Below are 18,661 nucleotides of genomic sequence, written 5' to 3' on the forward strand. Positions count from 1 at the left end.
CTTTTCCCCAGGGTAGCTTTGTAGAAGTATATGAAGTGGAAGCAGCCTCCTGCTAGCAGAAGTATGATCCCCTCATCTTTGTTCCCAAAACTCATACACACCATTGATTTCTCTTGCTGGTCCCAAGGATTCCACAGAACACTGGTTTCACTCCTACCCTCAATTTCTCCCAATGCTGAGCCATATGTGGGGGACACAGAGAAAGGGATCCCCATTTCACACAGGCTGAGACCCTGCCCTGCCCGTTAATCACCAGTGAAGCACATAACTAGAACCTTCCCTGACTCGGGCAAACTCCAATATGATTAACTGATGTAATGAGCCTGCCAATGGCTATGTTAGGTGGCATGCTGTCTCCAACACAAGGCCACCACGCCCATTTCTGTATTGTTAATACTTATATTTTCTCCCTACCGCAGAAGGGGACATAGAGCTCTTCTGTATTTAGCTATCTGAAAGGCCACTTATAGGGTGTGTTACAGAGAGACACAAGTCTCCAAAGTTAAAGTTGAAACTAATTTCCTATTACAACACCACAAAAGGGCCCCAAGCATAAGGAGGGATGAGTTTTGATGGCTAATGTAACAAGAGGGCAAAAAGGACAGCCCCCTCACACCTTCCAGGGTGGGTCTGAGGTCTTGTGGGATTTGGAGTGATAAAGGTCATAGGGGATCTGGCACAAGATTGGAGCTACGATAGGAGCCCCGTGTTCAGGGCCACTTCTGTTTACTGGCTTCCAGCAGTTTAATTACCCTCCCTCCTTTGTCTAGGTTCTTGCACCACTTTGGAGCTGGGAAGGAATGGTTCTCCATGCCACAGACTGGCCACGGCTGGTCAGGTTTTCTCACCTTCCTCACAAGAAAACCTAGGGGTTGAGTTTTGGGCATCCAGAGAGCTGGGATTCTCCCGAAACGGGACAGTTTGGATCTATCAGAGAGACATTTAGTTGCCTCAACTTTTGGCAGGTGCCCTGTGCAGGAACTTACTGATTTAGGCTACAGATCCAAAGAGGTAACATAGGGGTGTCCCAAGGGCATCTCCTTACGAGATGGGGCAAGTGCTAACCCCTGGGGGGCAAGTGCAAAGAAAGGGGGAACCTGTGTCTAACCCTACCAATGTGCTTGATAGCGGTGCTGGCTGGCTGGAGAGAGTAGGGGTGAGGTCTCCTCTCGCCTCAACCCTTAAAGGGGTGGAGGGGAGTGCTGGGGTGAGTGGAGGTGCACAGAGAATCTCTTAGTGTGGTGATTGGCTCCTTCTGTGGTAGGAGCCCCAAGAACAGGCAAAAGATCAATGGTGTGCAAGTGACTGCACTGAACTGTCCCCTGATGGGAACCTTGGATGTGATGTGACTAATAAAGTTGCATCCTGGTTAAAAGCCATACCACATCTTTTTCTTCTGTGCAGGGAGCACACCAATAAATTACCCTCACCTGCCATGTTCTTATGGCTCTGAATGCCCCAAAAGACTCATTTAAATATCAGGAGTGTCAAAAGTTTAATTTTCTTTAAAATGAAGTGAACAACCCACAAATGTATCGTTCCTGGAAAACACTGCAGTTACCCAAGGCAAGGTAGATTTTTCCATTCTGTATTCATGATACCAGAGTTCACTTAATAAAACTAGTATATTCTATCAACAGCCTATAAATTACAGCTCTGAGGGGAAAAAAATCCAACCCACCACATTTTTGCACAACTGAATCATCTCTTGAGCCAAGTTATATTCTGCCCAAATCTTCTCCAATTCTTCCAAGGAAGACGGAGCACTAAGACATCTTTCAGTAATCTCTTTTATAGCTTTTGAGAGGTCATCTCCAAAATGAACATTCATATTTGCATGCCTGGGTGATGAGCACAGAGAGAATTAAACAAGAACATTTAGCCGGAAAACAATTTTCTGCATAGCTTGAAAGTTTTAGAACAATATTACTCAATAGTGTTGCACATAGTTTAAAAAACCTGCCACATTAACCTAATTTCATATCCAAAACAGTCGGCAGCAATTTGACTTGTCCCAACAGGTATTCTTACCTACTCCCACCTCAAAAAAGAAGTTAATGGAACGATACGACAACTGCAAGCAAGTAACACAATACTGCATAAAGTAACAGGAATACATCAAATTTCATTAACATAAGAAGCTATATTTATGCTGTATCTCTTGCTCTGAACTTTCTCATTTCTTATCTGCTCATTCCCTCCCTTTGCTTTTGGTCTATTCATTTTTCTTAGATTTGTTTATTCTTTATGCCCCCCCACTCCACTCTCTTTGAAATACTCATAAGCATTTTATCTCATACACACACTAGAGGGACTTTCTTCTCACTAGAACTGATAGATACTTCTATCCCAATCATCTCCCAACACAGCCCCTTTCTATAGCTGTCCTGTACTAATTCATTTTGTTTCACTCTGCAACCTACAACACAACAAAAAGGCAACACAAAACAAAGCAGCACAGAGAGGGAACCACGTGAAAGACTTATGCCCATACTGCAATCAAAGGTGTGATCACAGCGCAGAGACATATCTGAGCTAGTGCTGATCTAGCTAGCTTGAACAACAACATGCACACTCTAAGCCCACCACAGGTGCTGGGTATGTACTTGAGTGGCTAGCCCACGATCAGCAGTGTGTTTCACTATGCACATACTTTTTAACAACAGCTTTAATCAAAAAGTACCTGCCCCTGGACACTAAATAGGAATTTCAAGCTGTCTGCGATGATGATAAGTAAGAAACACAAAGATCTGAACTAAACTCTTCAGATCTATCCAACTGATGTTGGAAGGCAGAAACTATTCTACACACCTTGATAGGTGGACAAAGAAGGTTTCAGTCAAGGATTGTACTAGCAAGTTCAAAAGACTTCTCTAAAAGCCTTTTCATATTAGTTTTGTGAAAAGAAAAATAGCGGAATAAAATAACTACAAAAATTAAAAAATGACCGAGGGAACAAATAGCAAGCACTTATTTTAAAAGAAAAATACAGCAGTGGTAATTTGGTACAATTAAAAAACTCATACATACCTAACTTCTTTCAGAACCTCAACCTTGGCAGTCAAACTTCTCATTTTAGTTCCTACATACGTATGCAGAGTTTTCTCCCAAAGTTTAAGAGTTTCTTCTGATGCTTCCTTTTCTTCCTGCATTATTGATTTTTTTGGGCGGGGGTTGACAAAGTACACAAACAATGGTTAAATCGCTAGCCTGGATTACTAAAACACTGAGTATTATTGGGATTTTTTAAGTACAAATGAAATACAGACAAACCTGTGCCAAGCACAGACAAAATGATTATACATGGTCATTAAACCAGGATGGATGAAAATCATGATTTTAAATGAAATGCTTAGACCAAGCTACATTCTTCGCTCAGAGTTTGCAGTTTGGAATCAACTGGACTTGTGCTCATAAATCACATAGATGTTTTTAAAAATCTTACTCTTAGGCTCCTAAATTCATGTTTTGGCACTTAATTTTAGCCTCCTATTTTTGAAAACTTTGGTGCATGTGTATTTTAAAAGTTCACCATAAACTTAAATAAAATTTCTCAATGTTAACTGTGAAAAGTTGTTTTGAAGGATTGAAGGATGTCTATAAGAGTACAGTTTTTAATAAAAGCAATTTAGCCCCTGATGCAGCGCGCACACACACACACACACACACACACACACACACACACACTTACGCACATTAAACTTGATGTCAACAGGAACATTTTTGATAAATCAAATATCTGTTTAAGTATTAGCAGGATCAGGTCCCTTAATTTCATTATTTTTTGTTGTTGCCTATACCAGTTTTGCACAATTCAAATAAAATACCTTACTTGGAATGGCATTTAGAATAAACAGCATACAGTTGACTTCTATTAAATTTTAATCTAAAGTTGCAACAACAATCATTTTCAAAATTAGTTTTAGAAAGCCTCAAACTGGTATAAATCAAGAGAGTTTTTTTAAAATCAATTATCTAAATTGCTCCACCCAGCATGCAGCCATGGGAAAGGAAGCGGAGGGACAAGCTGGCTTTTAAGTACTATATCACAACCTTTTCATTTAAACATGCTTATGCATGATTAATACAAAAAAGTCATTCAACGTTTCCGCGTAGGAAGAAAAGAAAAGAAAAGAAAAGAAACAGGACTCTTAAAAGGCAAAGATACTATCTCCTGTGAGAGATGCCTCTTGTCTGTACTCCAGGCTTTCAAACAACTTTACGTAGGTGCCACTGGGTACCATCAAGTATGTTAAGGGGTAGGTATACACTGCAATTAGACTCATGTCTGGCCCATGCCAGCTCACTCGGGCAAAGGGGCTTGGGCTAAGGGGGTGTTTAACTGTGGTGTAGATGTCGGGCTTGAGGTGGAGCCCAAGCTCTGGAACGCTCCCCCCTTGCAGGGTCCCTGAGCCCGAACATCTCCACCACAATTAAACAGCTCCTTAGCCCGAGCTGGAGTCAGCTGGCACGGACCAGCCACGGGTTTTTAATCGCTGTGTAGCCATACCCAAGGTTACTCCATCTTACCTGGAATAACAAAGATTTGATAGTATCGTCAGAGGACAGAAGCACTGGTGACGACTTCTGTGTAATGCTCAATCATGGAGAGATGGGGCAAGAACAGGTGCCCTGCTAAAGAGGAACAATTCACCACAGGATGTGGAAGTGCTATTGAGCAGCAAGCTGGTTCACAACATTCCTACTCCCTCTCACTTGCACTCCCAGTCCCAAGCTCTTCCCCATGTCTGTTTCAGCTTGATCTGCTATCCAGCAGGAAGGGAAGAGGAGATAGGCACCTGTGTGCAAGTGACTCTACCAACAACCCAAAACCTGTATTCACAGTGGAAGACTGGCCTCCACAAACACTCATTTCTAGAAGAAATGGGCAGATGACTCCCACACACGCCCACTCCCCAACCTCATGGAACGAGATCAAAGGTAACCTGCTCTTTCAAGAGTTCTGAAACTTACACATCTCATGTTCTTGAACCCTTAGCTAACACAAGACACCTTTAATATGAAACACAAAGCCTCATTTTGATAATTTGGTCAAGCATTTTCTTTCAAACCATATTCTATTTATCCATTTTCAAAATCAATCAGTAAATCTGGTACTATGTACTGTGTTTCTCAGTTAGAACGAACATCTTTCACTGTGGAGTCACACACACAGTTTTGGCACCACGGTGAAGCAATCTATTTCATCCAGTTCTGTGACTCAAGTTGTGGATGATTCAACACAGTCTGATGTTTTCAAAGCCAATGTGACCTCTCCTCTGTATAAAAGAAGTTTCAATCCAATGGCAGAAGCAAGATTGAGTCTATTGTGGAAGACAGATTTCCAAATAAATGAATCAGATGAGTCTATTATACAGGTGAGTAAGTAACCTACTACTTCAAAATTATGAGGCTACCAATCGTAAGCAACCTTGATGGTGAGGACTGAAGGCACCAGAGCAGAATCTCCCTCACTTTTTCACATACCTGCACTTCACGGGTCAGCTGCTCAATCGTTGATTGTAGTTCTTTAGAATCTTGGCAGAGAATTTGATTCTCCTCCTTGAGAACTTCTTTCTCCTTTTTGAGCTTTTCATTCTCGTCAATCAGTTTCTGATCCTGTTTTATTTTTGCCAAACTGATGTTTGACCCCATATTAAAATCACAAGCCATCAATGTTTCCCTATTAAAAATAAATATTAACAAAACCAAGATGCTCATTTTATAATGGAACAATTCTTTAATCGTGACTGTCAAAAACACCTTAGTCATACAGATCAAGAATAGAAACCTATTATATAAGCAACTCTACATGATTAAGTTATGCCACGTTTCCTTAGAAGTGCAACCATCCCATGCTAGTCTTCAAAGAGATTTTTATAAAGCAATGAAAAAGGCACACACCCCATCATTTGGTTTCACTTGCTTGGGGACAGACCTTCTTTTCATGAAAATACTTAGATGTAGATTTTAAATCAAATTCCTCTGCCCCCCCCCCCCCCAAAAAAACCCCTAAAAGATTAGTACAGCACCCTGCTTCCCTGGGAAAGTTAAATCTGCAGTAACTCATGTTTTCTGACCATAAAATGGACCCAGTACTTCACAGTTAGTGTTCATGTGTAAATCTCTGCAAAGATAGGCAAGAAATATTGTCCCCATATCTAAGAATAGTGACTAGAAGCTATGTGCCAGAGAGGTACTATGCTATATTCCATCAGACAAAGATCTCAGTTCTGCTCCCACCTCAGCCATAAACTTCCTTTGTGACCTTGGGTATGACACAATCTCTTTGTGCCTCAGTTTCCTTCAACAGCATCTATACACAAAATAAATAAATAAAGGCTGTGCTAGGCAGAGAATTGTTATGGACAGCCAAGGGAACAGGTGGAAGTAGAACACTAGAATCTCCTTGCTGCCAGGAGATGCACATTTACCTAGGCCAATCTGGACATTACGGTAGACAGCGCTGCTGCTGCTGCAGGAAGGAGGAAAGGAAGAAAGAACGGATTGTTTGCCAGACCTGGAGCGTCTCAAAAAAATTCATAAAATAGTCCTGGCTAGTTCAAAGCAGGGATGCGGCCACTTACTATCAAGCTAATTGAACTGCACTCCAAATCATGGTCTCAACAAACATCAATATGAACAAACATCTTGGTGATCAAGAATGTGATCTGGCAACACACAATATGGGGGAAGTTAAACCCTCAGATGCTTCTGTGTCAATGGGCTTGCCATAAATTCCTAAATAGACAGAGATCTTTAGCAAAATGTGAAGAGCCAGTGAAGTTCAAATATATATATATTTTTAAAGACTAACTTATTCTGCTGCCTAACATTTCCGGTTGCTGAGCAACATCCTTCCCACCAATATTCCCCTTCTTCAACAGCTTGTAGCCATGGCAGTGTGTGTCTTTTTAAAGACTTATGACCACCATCTCCACCTCTTGTGAATGTAAGCATAAGTGGTACAGACACACTTACTTCCAGTTGTAATTCTTGGCTTTGTTTCACAAGCATAGCTCTTGCACCCCCTTCCCCAACAGATAACTAAAACTGATATATTTACTTTTATACTCTACATTTTTAATAGTGAATTTTTTTATGTTCAGGTAAATTAACATGGACTGACTGAATCAAGTAGGCGCCAGCACAAAGTAGTTAATATGCTCTATTACAGCATGAAAACAATATGTGTGAGTGCATACTTAAATACTGCATATCTGTATAGTCTCTTTTGCAAAATAACTGTAGGGACAAATGCCCTCCAACCTCGACTAAACCTGCCCACATCTTCTTCTCCCTTACCCTGGAACCACTGACCTAACTTTCAGCAGTGTTCCTAGTCTCTCCCACATCTCTTAACAGCCAGGCTCCAAGCTCTTCCAAGAGCAGGGGGGAAAAGCCTTTTTCAGACAGTTAGTATAGTAGAACGTCAGAGTGACAAACACCACAGGAATGGAGGTTGTTCACAACTCTGAAGTATTCATAACTCTGAACAAAACGTTATGGTTGTTCTTTCAAACGTTTACAACTGAACATTGACTTAATACAACCTTAAAATTTTACTATGCAGAAGAAATGCTGCTTTTAACCCTCAATTTAAATTAATCAAGCACAGAAACAGTTTCCTTACCTTGTCAAATCTTTTTTAAACTTCCCCCTTTTTTTTAATAGTTGACATTTAACACAGTACTGTACTATATTTGCTTCTTGTGTCTGTCTCTCTGCTGCTGACTGATTGCATACTTCCAGTTGCAAATGGGGGAGAGTCGGGGTGTGGGTGGAGGGGGAAGGGTGTGGGGATGGGGTTGACCAGTCAGTTTGTAACTGGTATTCGTAAGTCTGGTGTTCTAATGTATCTAGAGAATTAGGTGCTCTCTCACTGCACAACCCTCACTATATCTCTGCTACACAAGTGCGAAGATGAATAAAATAGTAAAGACAAGAGTAAAAACACTGAAGAGAAAAAAAGCTCAAATAAAATGAGTCTTAGAGCAGAAACCATCTTTAATAAGAAAGAAAAGCTTCAGCTAGAGAAAAACAATTAAGAGCATCAGGCAAAATTTTCAAACGTGTCTAGTGATTTTGGATGACCAACTTGAAAGCTTTTAAAGGGAGCCAGAGTTTCACGGGTCTGTGTGCTAAGCACTTTCTCAAGAAGGGTGTAGTCTTTTAAAAAAAAAAAAAAACACACCACACACATAAAAAGACATGAAAGAGGAGCAAATTAGGAGACGGAAGAGAGCAATTTACCATGCCTCCTATATTTGGTTCTATTGGATGCCACAAAATTTCAACCTGATTCTATACTGACCTCTCATGGGAATTGTGTAAATCTTTTGGCCTGATTTTTAGACCACGCTTTCTTTTTTGCAGAGCCAGTTTTGTATCCACAATTGAAAGTGCCCACAGTTCATTCATAAATTTCCCTTGCAATTGACAGCAGTAGTAATGTACAGTGGGAGAAAAAGGAACCATAAACACAGCCCAGTTTGAAAAAGACAACCCTTTGAGTGCAAATTCCAATTCATTAATCATTTAGAACAGGCTATCATACCTCATTATGCTGCAGACACAAGTACAGCATTTTTAAAACTAGTAATATTTTGCACCAATTATACTTTGTGGTATGATAGTAGTAACATCTCTTGCTTCATAATATATGAAGAATAAATGCCTTTTGGGATTAAGCCAAAACAAGGCATTTAAATGGCTTCATCTCTGAAGCTATTTATTGTTTTCTGCAATACACAATAATAAAAGTTATCCCTTAACCAAACATCGGACATATAATCCAAATATTTTTTGAAATAATCCAAATCCAAAATATTTTTTCAGTTAAGTGAGCACATAGAATGCTTTTAGGAAACAAAATATCCAATTAGCAAAGCCTGATTTATTGTCTTTAATTGCTCACTTTTTCCTTTTCCCACCTTCTTCTACTACATACACACCCCTCAGTAATGAGTCAATACCAAAACAGTGACACACTCACTATCAGCCACCCTCCCTGTCTTACTTCGCAAAAGGCACATAGTTCCCAGTAAGATTTTCATTCCTCATGTTGGTACCTATCTGGTCACCAAAACGCCCTTTCAGTCGGTTGGATACTGAAGGGTTGGGTCTGTTCTCCCATGCTGGAGCTGAAACTTTTGCATTCCAGGGTTGGTACTGAGCGGCATCAATTTTTTTCTCATCGCAGTTGACAGCATTTATAGGGGAGTTGCATTTTTCAGCAAACCCCTTCTTAGCCACCTCGTCCCCAAGATCCACTTTGGCATACTCTGCCTGGGCAATAACAGTACCATCCTGGCATGTGGCTTTGTGTCGCATTTTTACTTCTTTTTCAAAAATTAAGCTGCATAAGAACTTTCTCCCCTGTAAAATAAATGTACAGAAGTTATAAAACTGCTCATAGTGAATAGTTTCTTTTTACTCAACTCAACTTTCCATCAGCAAACAACAGACTTATTAAAGACTTCAGTGGTGCCTAGAGGAGTTAGACTTTCAATGGAAGTTGGGCACAAAACTACATTAGGCGACTTTGAAAATCCCAGGCCAACTAATGCTAACCTTTCAGTAATATGGAAAAAGATCTTATTATAAATAATATTGTGATTTGTGGCATTCCTCTAACCACGTTAGTCAGTCACTTAAATGAAATGGCTAAAGCTTAACCACAGCACTAAATATCTTCCACTTAAATAAATCCTCACTATTACAGAGCAAATTATATAAAAATTATGTGTGATCAGCGACATATCCACAACTTGAAATGGAATGCAAATGTAATTACATTATTACATATAAAGATCTACATTGTGAATGTCAACATTGAAACATCAATACTGAAAAATCAAGCATCAAAAGTTAGGAATTGCCAGAACTGCAGTTACTAACTTGATTGCTAGCTTTGAAGACTCAGAAGAATGTGATGTAATTCAGTCCTTCAAAGAAATGGTTGATAACTTCTTAACAGAGAAAAAACTAAGCTTAACTCAGCCATTTCTTTGAACAAGCTGTTTTTGAAGTTTTCAAAAAAATACCAGCCTGAAGCAGAGAACAGATATGGAAAAATTTAGCCCAAACAGTTAAAGTTTGGCAAAGTTATAAGTAACTGAAAACAGTGGGTTATAATGGAATCTATTAAGCAACCTTTACTACAGGCATTGTTACTACCTCCAACTATAAGATTAACAATGGTCTCCTGAGCCTCTTCTAAGTCACCTGTTGGATGTAGAAGTGCCAAAGAGAAAGCCAAGTCACATTCCCTGCTGGCAAGTGGGCAAATATTTTTCTAGCTCCATCCATCAACCCAGCATTCTTCCCAATTAATTCATTTATTTTCACTCATCATCAGAGCTGAGCAACTCACAAACATTAATGGATTCATCACCAACACCCTGTTGAGTTAGGGAAGTATTATTTCCCATTAAAGACAGACACAGACAGACAGACAGTCGTGTCACTTGGTCAAGGTTTGAGAGAGAGTCAGGAACAGAACCTAGACCGTCTAGAAAACATCTCCACTGATTTTCTAAGATGGCCATTTGGCTTTTAAAGTACATTAATGGTGAGAGAGCTGGCTATTTTACCAGTATCCCCCATGAGTCTCAGCTTGGTGGATAAAGACATTCTCACCATTCATCTTTTATCGATTCCTAAGGGTGAAAATCTGTAGAGAGTTTGGCTTTATTTGTTACACAGTTTATCACCCAAGCACTTAGAAGTCTATAACTTACCTGGTCAAATTGGTTTAAATCTTGATCAGGAGGAATCTGTAGTCCCCAGAGTCTATACTTTTTAGCAATGCTGGGATATTGCAAGTTCTTTGGAATCTCAACTATGTCTGATCGATTCAGAATCTCAGAATTTCCATAGTCAATGTATAATACCTGACACTGTGGTAATAATATAAAATATAAATAAGCATAGAAGCTGCAAGTCTACTACAGTACTGTGTGTAGAGTTATTAAAATATACAGTCCTTAGAGGACTATATATCGCTTGTGATCCTAGTGTGTAAGTCTTAACAAGAGTTCTGCATCTGATTGAGGGCAATGTATGGAAAAGAGAGCTAAGCCCTTACAGAAGCAAACCTGCTAGGTAGAAGTCACAGCTCAAACTACACCATCAGAATTTAACATTAAAAATAAAATCTTAATTTACAAATATACAATTTGTTGTCCTAAGTTACTGTGCAATTTTTATGATCAGCGTAATATGTTTTCAAGGTCAAAGCTTTTCCATTTTCTGTTTAAAAATCCTGAACATTTATTATCTCCATCCCTTCCAGGGTATATCTATTCTCTATATAGAATAATTGCTCACAGCACCCCTTACCTTAAGCTGGGAGAATGATGTCATTTAGAGGAAGCAACTGCCACCTCTCAAGTACAAAACTATCTTAATTTCAATGCAACAAGCTCCCAACTGAAGGATGCAAAAGACCTTGACAAACAACTAAGTATCTTACAGTTTCAATATCTGAAGAGAAAAATGGTATCATATGAAACAGTGAGATGAAGGTACAAAAAGCAGTAAGAGTGCCTGAAATTACAACAGGTTTCTCAAAGGAAATCTTCAGCCGTTTTGTTCCAGTATTTTGCATAAATAGCTAAATATTTACTAGGTAAGAATACAGTTAAAAAAATTCAGAACAATCTTTAGAAATATCCATTCACTGTTTCATTAGTTCACTTCAGCCCATTCAGTATGAGTCTAACAGTGCAGGCTACAGTTTTTGTGGTATTTCTCAGGAGATATACTTGATGATTAAAAGTAGGTCTGAAAAGCAGGACATTTCAAAGGTTAAGCATGATATTTTTAGAATTTGTTTATGTTAATTTAACAATTTGTGTAACAATATTTTTTAAATGAAAAAACCACATTCAGTCTTACTTTTCCTCAAACAGTTCAAGTATTGGTTTGCAAGCAGGTTGAGTTTTGGGAGGTATGTACATGTATGTGTATCTGTATGTATTCATATTATATTTGGAGTTCTCTTTTATAAAGGCAGTGAATTAGGGAAAAAATCCCAAATTTAGCACCTCATTCTAAATTTACATTCTATTTTTAAGAACAAGACAGTTTTTCACTGATAATTTTTCCAGTTTTAAATTTGGCTATGAAGTGACAGCCTAATTTCACAACTTTTCCTATCTTCAGAGGGCAGAGGCGAAATTAAAGGAAGCTCCCAAATCATGATGGCATTACTAGTTTAGCCATCACCAGCTCAAGTGAGGGTAATAAACCTCTAGCATTTTTACCTCAAAATTTCCAAACAACCCAGCCTGGGAGCATCCCACTGCCACACAAAAAAAAAAAAAAAAAAAAAGGCAACTGAAAGCCCTCACTAACAGCTCTAATATTATTTAAGTTAATGTTATCAGCCAGACCTCAACCCGCATTTTCTCATCTCAGAAGTTTTGAAATTAAATGGTGCTGCTTGGTAACACCGGCAACTGTTACTCTAGAAACATATGTATATTGGCACAGCTTGGCTTTGTATACTTTTGAATTAATATATATAAGTTCAAAAGCATACACAGCCATATTCTGCCAATCTTCCCATCAACTTAAAGCTTTCAAAGAAATATATTACTTTAATATGTGTCCAAGGCAAATAACCCTAGATTTGGATTTTTTTTAAGCAATAATAAGCCTCAGAAGTATATTGTGTTTTGTTTCCATATATTTGCTTTTAAAAGTGATTCAGCAGTAAAGAACAATAATATTCTGAAGTGTATTTCCTGCCTTTTCATCACTGATCACTTGCTGTACTTTGCATCTATACCAGCATTTATCTTCAGAAAAACATCCACCGTAGATCTGCAGATCAGAAGAGAAAGCGGCATTCTGTAAGCATATGTGCACCTCAAAATAATATACCATAGTCCATTACAAGCCTTATTTTTTAAATATCCAGATTCCAACCTTTGCACAATATTGAATCAGAGTGGCAGCTCACCAAACCCAGCATCTTGTCTCCTGCACTAGCATATTCTGGATGCTTCAAAATACATAGTCCTCAATGCATCTAGTTATACAACACTATACTTTGAAGAAATGTTTTATCATGCTGTAAAACACGTTATGTATTGGATTCACGGAGCTTTTCTTATATATGCCATGCTACAAAAGATACTGACAATAATAATAATAGATAAGAAAAAGGTAAACGCCAACCATATCACAGATCTCTGATCTTTCTTTATTTTTTTAATGAAATTAAGAAGATCATAAGAATAATCTAATTTACATGCACACACATGCAGTTCAGAAGATGAGGTAGTCTACTATGAAGCAATGTATAGGTAAACGCAGGTAGCATGTAAGTGTGTGCATACACACACACTCATGCTCCAGAGAATGTTCACTATTACTCTATTTTGCATGCTTAATATGTAATATATTGCAGAAATATTTACTGTGTGCTTTTCATATTAATAACTTTCATTGACAATTTGTTCAGCATACACAGAACAATACTCAGTTTTATGAATACTAATTAAAGTTATAGAAAATTACATTATTTCTCAAATATACAATTGTGTAATTAAAGATTACCGTAATTCCTAATGGACTTGGGATGAGTAAAGGTGCACATATAAATTCATTGTGGCATTCCCTGAACTATGTAATCAAACATTCTCTTAATAGTTTCTTTTTTTAATGGAATTAAATCTAAAACTCAGAAAGATTTAAAACAAAACAAGCATTTTTTCCCAAAATATCTGGGATTTATTTTTTAGCTGAGAGAATAAAAGCCGTGTTACAATAAAAAAAACAATAAAACATCTAAGAAATCAGTTGCATAGAATAAAGATTTTTATGTATGTTGAAAGAAAAGAAAAAGAAAAATCACACACTCCCCACACACACCCTTACCTTAGTAAAATCAGGATTGCCAAAAACTGAGCTGCCCTGAGGACAAACTTGTGCCAGTTCACAACTTAATTTCAAGATGTCATTATTTCTACTGATGTTCTAAGAATTAGGAGGGGAGGGTAAAAGTGTTAGCTATCATTTGACAGTCTTTAAACATCTGTTGCAAAAGCCAACAAATAAATCAAAACACCTACTAATCCCAACACCACTACACTGCACTAACAACTTTCACCTTCTAAATTTTGAAGTGTATATATATGCTTGTTTGCAATTTCTTTCCAACAGTGGAAACCAAATTTCAGAGGACAGGGAATTTAATATGGTGAAATGAGTCATTCTAGCAGAAAAATTGGTCTGAAAAAAGTATTTACTTTAACAGCTTCTCTAAATTTAAAAAAAAAAGGTATTTTGTGAAAACTAGTCATAAGAGATCTTGCAAAAAATTGTTATTAAAAAACTGATATAATGTGAGCATTTGTTTATTTTTGGGAATATGTAATTAGCACTCTTCCAACATTATGGGAAAAGAACATCTTCTTTGTATCTTGTTTTCTTACTTGTAAGAATAATTGTTTGATTTGATTGATGTCAACAGGTCCTGTAAATGGTATTTTGGTTTATCAAGTTGTATAAAATTGTATCAACTACAGTAGATGAGACAACTATATTTTATTTAAAATTCAAAGGATCTCCATTGTCCTGGTAGAAAACCCAAAACTTGGAGGGGGATAGAAAATATTAGTGTAGAAAAATGACTTGCTTATCCACCAAAAGAATAGTAGAGTACAGAATACCGGGAAAAAAATCTAAGATTAAATTGCAGAATACGTAAATTAAAAGTCTAAAGAGGGAAATTACTACTAATGACAGTTCTAATGATCTCCTTATAAGAAAATAGTCAGTGCATAAATTTGTAAGTGGCTTAAATAAACTCATATACTGTAATGTGTCTGTGACTACATATACAGTAAAGTCAATACTTGAAAAGACTTCATAGTAATTAATAATACTTTACTTAAAAAGAACAGCATTGACATGAAATCTAGTTAATTTAAATAAAATAAAAGCAGTTTTAGGTACTATATCTGCCAATGAGTCGCTCTGCCAATTTTGGATTTTAAAATCATTTACCTATTTTAAGTGTTGCTCTCCCCTGCCAGAGTGTGAAATGCCCACATGAAGAATTAAAACGCTGACTATACCAGGGAAAATGAAACTAATTATAAAGCAAGTCCTGTCAAATGCAAAGTAAAACAAGACAATCTGAATTTTTTCTTCTAATTTTTCAGTTGTCTTAAGTATTACTTGTCACACCACACACCTGACCTGACTATACACAGGCCTCACCTACATTGCCAAAAGAAAGCATGTCCATTATTTAAAGTTACGTACCTGGGGCAAGCAACACAGACAAAGTTCTCATTAAAAGCCACAAAATGTTACAGAAATCTCCAAGCTGGTGTGCTGTTTCCCATTCTAACTTGAGAATCACATTAGCTTTTTCCATTATTTTTGTTTTGTTAGAATGTCAATGTTACTCATGGTAAAAGTTTAAAGGCCCCAAAAACAACTTTTCATACTATTCCTGATCCAACATTGATATTCCTAACATTCAAGCAGGACCTACTGTACACTGAATAGAGTAAGTCCACACACAGTTTGAGAGAGCTGATGGTCAATAAACCTTTGACCCAGTTAAGAAGGCAATATGTGACTCCCGTTTATATCAGTATTAAAAAGTCCACTCAAGTTACACTGAACAGTTGGGTAGAATATTTTAATCACGTTGTTGGATATTCAACTTTAGAACCTAAGTTATTTCTTTTTTACCCCAATCCCATTCAGATACCCATCCGTCATTTTAACTTTTGTATAAGTACATCCCTGTCATTTTTGTGTGAAACTAGATTAAACAAACTTATTGAAATACCTTATTCAAGAAGTTTGGATTTTTTTAACCTCACCTGTGCCCAAAACGTCACAGCATCTTCAACATGACAACCAATCACATCTTCAACTGGGAGGAAAACAAATTTTTTAAATCAATTCTGAATTCCAATGTTAACCAAGGAAACAATCTATATTCCCTCAGTACCTTTATTGTAGCCTGTGTCTTCATCCATTATGACAAATCCTGAAACATCACAAAACATTTAGAGTTAAACCTAATAGTAGAAATTAGAATATATAATAATTTACTGAGTTGGGCCCTTATCCTGTACTGAGCTCTGCATATTGTGGACCTTTAATTGAATTTGAACAGGCACCCATAAAATATTTCAGAATTTTTATGAAAACCGTTCCAGTATATGCTTAAATTAAAAGCAAAGCCTTGTTACCTTTAATGATAACGCTGCATTCTGAAACTCTGCACTATTATTTAATTTTTCATTAACTGTTATTTTTGCTACCCCATTTCTCCTATCCTCACTGAGCCCCCCTCCCTTTTTTTTGGTCTTATCATAAACTTTAAGGTCAGAAGGGACCATCATGATTATCTAGTCTGAGCTCCTGCACAATGCAGGACACAGAACCTCATCCACCCACTCCTATAATAGACACCTAACCTATGACTGAGTTATCGAGTCCTTAAACCATGATTTAAAAATATACCATTGGGTATATATTGTTTTTGAGACTGTCAGCAACGTGGGGAAGAGGCAGTCATTTAATGTCTGTACAGCACCTAGCACAATGAGTCTCTGACTTGGTGGAGGCCTCCAGGCACTACCATAATACAAATATTAAGTAACAACGCAGAGCAGATGGTTAGACTTTGCACGGATTTCAAAAGATATGAAAACATTTATCTTGAATGCACTTTTAAAGCCCTTATTTCCATAGCTTTATCTTCCTTATAGTGAATGGCATTCCTCTGTATATTCAGGAATTGGTCACGACTTCTCTCCTAACATTCTCATACTTTCTACTAGGGGAGCACCATTTCTTTTTTTTTTTTTCAATGGAGCTGAAATTAACACAATTTCTTTGTTAAAGCCTTAACTGACATGGTAATCTTTTTCACCTGCACCAACAATTAAAAGTGTCATTATGCCAAGAAAAATTACAATAAAAAAGTAGTATTCTTGCTCAACAGATCTACTACCTGTGTATATTCAGAATCATATCTGCTTATCCCAATAAAAAAATATATATTTATTAAATCTTTATTACTGGTGATGCAGGAGTCAGAAAGAGCCTACCTTGGTGTTCAGATCCTAGTTTAAAGTTTGCAGGGCTGATTTTACTAGTAAAGAGTTTTTTGTCTGAACTTAATCTGGAATTCACCGAGACATGCATGTAGCCACACAGTGCAATTTTCCAGTCTCTTTTCAAGCTATCAATGCAATTTAATTACACTGTAGATCTGGAAAGAGAATCTGTCAGCTAAATAGTGCAGTCAGAATCAGCAAAGGACAGACATTTTTTGTAAAGACATCAAAACTAATGGTGGCTCCATTCTCCTCCCCTCCCCCAATACATATGGGAGAGCAGAGCGCTTCCTTGGAAGACCAATATTTAATAACCCAAAGGATTTTTTCCCAGATTAGAACTGTATGAAGTTTAGGATAGCTTAATAGCATCTGAAAATGTTACCCTCAAATCTACAACTGTGTGTCAAGAGGGCATACGGAAACAAGTTTTGTACTTCAGATGGAGATGACAAAATAGCAGCTGCCCCAGAGACAATCCTGCTTTGCCTAAACTGTTGCTAGTATAGGTACAACTGCAGCATGGAAAGAGACTCATGTAATCTTCAAGAGATCCCACGAGTAAAAAGCGTTGTCTGCTCATCTTAATAGCCATGAAGGGCTGCCTCACCTGCCACCTTCCAGAAAATATTTTAAAGTATCTGGCCATTAATTCGCATTTCAACTTTTTCCTGCTGGGCCTTCATCTAGGGCAGCTCCACCAGTGCCCGAGAGCTCCTAGCTCAGCATGGTTTACACAGCAACGCAGTAGTCCGTGACCCCAAACCAGCTGCTTTTTCAATGGAGCTGCTGCTCTAGCCGCCCGCCCCTTACGGAGAGAGCCGCCGAGCGCCAGGCCGGTAGCGCTTGGTGGGACGCGGGAAGGGATGGACCCGGGAGCGCGGGTGGCCGCTTGCACGGAGCTGGCCCGGCCCCCAGAACCCGGGGCCCAGAGGGGACACACCAAACTAAGCGGGCTCGGGCCCACAGCGGGACGCACCCCCCCGGCCTTGAGACCACCCCTGCTGCCCCGGCAACTACTGCACCCGAGCGCCCTGCGGGGAGCGGGCACAAGCCCCCAACCCCATGGGAAGGCCGCACACGACCCCGACCCCGACCCTGGCCCCAGCGGCGGTGAGGGAGGGAGGGAGGGAGGGAAGAGGAGATCCTAGGCCCCGTCAGGTTACCCGCAACGGCTCCTCGCCGCGCGCGTTGCTGCGAGCCCCTCCCTCACGCGCGACGCGCAACACGTGCTCAGACCAGCAAGAGGCGCTGGGCTGGGGGGCGGGAGGGGGAAGCAGCACACGTGACACGGCGTCAGGCTCCGCCCGCCTAGTTCTCTACCCTACCCGACCGGCGTCTAGTAGGGGAGGGAACGCACGCCCCCAGCCACCGCCCCGCGCACGCGCACGCGCACAGGAAACCCTTCCCACCCAATCTTGGCCCGCTCGACATGTAGGTGGCTGATTTGCGGCTGGGGACAGGGAGGGCTGCGCTCACGGGGCCTAACCCTGTATAGAGCGGGGCAGCGACCACCAGGGGGCGGCTCCGCGCCCTTTGTGACAGCGCCTGGATTCAAT

The 18,661-nt window shown here is 39.1% G+C and overlaps 1 protein-coding gene across 5 annotated transcripts in view; it reads right to left on the reverse strand.

The window, feature by feature from the left end:
• STK31 (serine/threonine kinase 31) overlaps positions 1–18,368 on the reverse strand; it is an 81,971-nt gene extending 63,603 nt beyond the window's left edge. For 3 of the 5 annotated variants that reach the window (XM_067562060.1, XM_067562057.1, XM_067562055.1), the window contains exons 1-11: positions 18,269–18,368; positions 17,094–17,257; positions 15,986–16,024; positions 15,855–15,907; positions 13,891–13,989; positions 12,757–12,831; positions 10,743–10,901; positions 9,020–9,378; positions 5,488–5,683; positions 3,031–3,146; positions 1,682–1,841 (exon numbers count right to left, since the gene is read on the reverse strand). In XM_067562060.1, the coding sequence (XP_067418161.1) occupies positions 1,682–1,841; positions 3,031–3,146; positions 5,488–5,683; positions 9,020–9,378; positions 10,743–10,901; positions 12,757–12,831; positions 13,891–13,989; positions 15,855–15,907; positions 15,986–16,024; positions 17,094–17,190 (1,353 nt within the window). In that variant the 5' untranslated portion in view covers positions 17,191–17,257; positions 18,269–18,368. Of the gene's footprint in view, positions 1–1,681; positions 1,842–3,030; positions 3,147–5,487; positions 5,684–9,019; positions 9,379–10,742; positions 10,902–12,756; positions 12,832–13,890; positions 13,990–15,854; positions 15,908–15,985; positions 16,025–17,093; positions 17,258–17,712; positions 18,124–18,268 lie in introns of those variants that run through there. The other 2 variants (XM_067562058.1, XM_067562059.1) reach the window with 2 other exon arrangements.
• Between the last annotated feature and the right edge of the window lie 293 nt (positions 18,369–18,661).

Source organism: Emydura macquarii, unplaced genomic scaffold (genome assembly GCF_026122565.2).
Source record: "Emydura macquarii macquarii isolate MOO-44397 ecotype Brisbane River unplaced genomic scaffold, CSIRO-AGI_Emac_v2 contig_2422, whole genome shotgun sequence".
NCBI lineage: Eukaryota > Metazoa > Chordata > Testudines > Chelidae > Emydura > Emydura macquarii.